This window comes from Lagopus leucura, unplaced genomic scaffold, assembly GCF_019238085.1.
Source record: "Lagopus leucura isolate 7727_CA_CO unplaced genomic scaffold, USGS_WTPT01 34588-0_obj-0_obj, whole genome shotgun sequence".
Classification (NCBI taxonomy): domain Eukaryota; kingdom Metazoa; phylum Chordata; class Aves; order Galliformes; family Phasianidae; genus Lagopus; species Lagopus leucura.
Genome location: NW_024966982.1, coordinates 370 through 2,916, shown reverse-complemented (window position 1 = coordinate 2,916; position 2,547 = coordinate 370). Strand labels below are relative to the sequence as shown.

General features: G+C 58.1%; 1 protein-coding gene across 1 annotated transcript in view; it reads left to right on the top strand.

Moving 5' to 3' along the window:
* The window catches only part of LOC122192901 (maestro heat-like repeat-containing protein family member 1), a gene marked incomplete at both ends in the record, with an annotated part of 4,737 nt that extends 2,512 nt beyond the window's left edge, over positions 1-2,225 (top strand). The window contains 4 exons of the mRNA XM_042893585.1: positions 380-521; positions 604-656; positions 1,667-1,774; positions 2,106-2,225. Coding sequence (XP_042749519.1) covers positions 380-521; positions 604-656; positions 1,667-1,774; positions 2,106-2,225 — 423 coding nt within the window. The remainder of the gene's footprint in view (positions 1-379; positions 522-603; positions 657-1,666; positions 1,775-2,105) is intronic.
* Positions 2,226-2,547: the final 322 nt, after the last annotated feature.

The window sequence follows — 2,547 nt, the reverse complement described above, 5'->3', positions numbered from 1 at the left end:
ATGCCTTTGTGTCGTTCAAGGACCCTCTCAACCCCTTCTCTACCTCTGTGTCCTTCAAGGACCCTCTCAACCCATTCTATGGCTCTCTGAACTTTCAAGACCCTCCCAACCCAACTCTTCCATGCCTTTGTGTCGTTCAAGGACCCTCTCAACCCCTTCTCTACCTCTTTGACCTTCAAGGACCCTCTCAACCCCTTCTATGGCTCTGTGAACTTTCAGGACCCTCCCAACCCAAGTTTTCCATGCCTCTGTGTCGTTCAAGGACCCTCTCAACCCCTTCTCTACCTCTATGACCTTCAAGGGCTCTCCCAACCCATTCTATGGCTCTGTGAACTTTCAGGACCCTCCCAACCCAAGGCATCTCATTCTCCCTTTCCAGGTGGTGTCCTCCCGGCCGTACACCGGGGACGGTCGGGGTGCAGCAGCCCTGCGGCTCCTGCAGGCGTTGTGCTGCAGCGTTCACCCTGCCCTGGAGCAGCTCTGGAGCAAAAGGGTTCCTGTGCTGGTGGAGCGCATCGAGGGTAGGAGGGGGTTTCTTTGGTGGGGTTGGGGGCTGCCTGAGACCCTTTGGGGCTGGAAGAGCACAAAGGTGATTTTTCCTAGAGAACACTGATAAGTCGCTGCACCTGGAGGAGTGGGAGGAGGAGCTGCTGCTGGTGAGTGCTTCCACACTGCTGTGCGAAGGTGGGATGGCAAAGAGAGGGTGGCTCTGGTATTTGGGATCCATGTACCGGGCTGGGGCCGTAGTGTGTCTGCTGCTTAATTGGAGAGCCTTAAAACAGGACATGGAGAGGTAATTAACCCGAGTGGAGCTTGTGGTGCTCTGCTGATGGTGTTGGATTGACCTGGGGCCATTTCTCGTGGCCTGGGAATAGGGGGAATAAAGGTGCATTTCTGGGCTGGGAGCAGGGAACATACAGCAAGGGTGATGGGTGGAGGAAAACAGCATGAAGTTCGACGTGGGGCGGGTGGAGGGGCCTCCATCTTGGGTGGGGAATGACTGCACAACCAGAACAGGCTGGGGCTGAGCTGCTGGAAGGGAGCTCTTCAGAGAAGGACCTTTAGGTATGGTGGGCAGTGATTGATTAATGATTGACCAGCAGTTGACTAATGGGTTGACCCAGTAGTTGAACGGTGGTTGACCCAAGGGTTGACCAGTGGTTGACCAATGGTTGACCAACATCTGACCCAGTGGTTGACCAATTGTTGGTCAGCCGTTGACCAACAGGTGTCAAATGGTTGACCAGCGGTTCACCAATGGTTGACCAGGAGCCAGCAGTGAACCTTGGTGGCCAAGAGGTCCAACGGGACCCTGTGCTGCGTTGCCAGAGTGCAGCCAGCAGGGCAGGGAGGTGCTGCTCCCCTCTGCTCTGCCCTGCAGGCACTGCTGCAGCACTGCGCCCGGCGCTGGGCTCCCAGTTCAAGGCAGACTGGGAAGTGCTGGGAAAGCCCAGCGGAGGGTGTGGGGATGGGGGGGCCTGGAGCCCCTCCTGGTGGGGATGGGCTGAGAGCCCCGGGGCTGTGCAGCTGGGGGAGAGAAGGCTGAGAGGGGTGTGAGCAGCACTGATGGGTGTCTGGGGGGTGGGGGTGGAAGGTGGGGGCCAGGTGGGGCTGTGGGAGCTCTAGAACTTCCCAACCTTCACCGTCCTGTGGTTTTGTGACCCAGCTCCTCCAGGAAACGCTGGCAGCCGTTTCGGACAACGGTTGGATCTGCCACTTCGTGACAGAGATGTGCCGGCAGCTGAACGGCTACAACGGATTCCCCACCGAGAAGGTGACGGATGCGGGGCTGGCGCTGGGTCCGTCCTCACTGGGACCAGCCTGGCGAATGGTGCTTTCCAAAGCATCGTCCTTCCTGCTGCTGGGAGAAGGGTGTCGGGAGAGAATTAAAATAGCAGGGCGTTCATTGGGGTGGGTGGACGCATTTGGAAACGGAATTCTTCCCATTTCCAGTGCGTGCGGTCAGTTCTGCCCCACGACTTGTCAAGAGCTCATCCAGGGGCAGTCAGTCAGTCCTGACGTCTGTCCTGCTGTCCCCCACTGTGTCCCAGCTCCTCGTAGCCATGCTGGAGGCTCAGATCCCCAACGCCCCTTTGTCCTTCCAGAACTTTCTGTACAAATGCATCGGGACGACGCTCGGGGCGTGCGTCAGCAAGGAGTTGGTCCAGAAACAGTTGCAGGAGCTGCTGGAAACGGCCCGGTACAACGAGGAGGCAGAGTGGGAGGTGAGAGGGGCTGGGGGGTTCTGCCTGCACCCACTGCCTGAAGGGGATTTGGGGTCCTGCTGCATCTCCAGGCTGGGGCTCATGTGGCCCCGTGGGGTTATGGGGCTTCCTGGGGCCCTTGGCTGCACTGCTGTTGTCTGTCTTTCCTCCACGCTGTGCTCTGCAGAGCCACACGCTCACATTTCTCACAGATGCAATGGGGTGCGTGGCAAAACAATTGGGCAAAAAGGACTTGCAGGTTCTGATTGGCCAACAGTTGAGCAGTGGTTGACCAGTGGTTGACCAATGGATGGCCAATGGATGACCAATGGTTGACCAATGG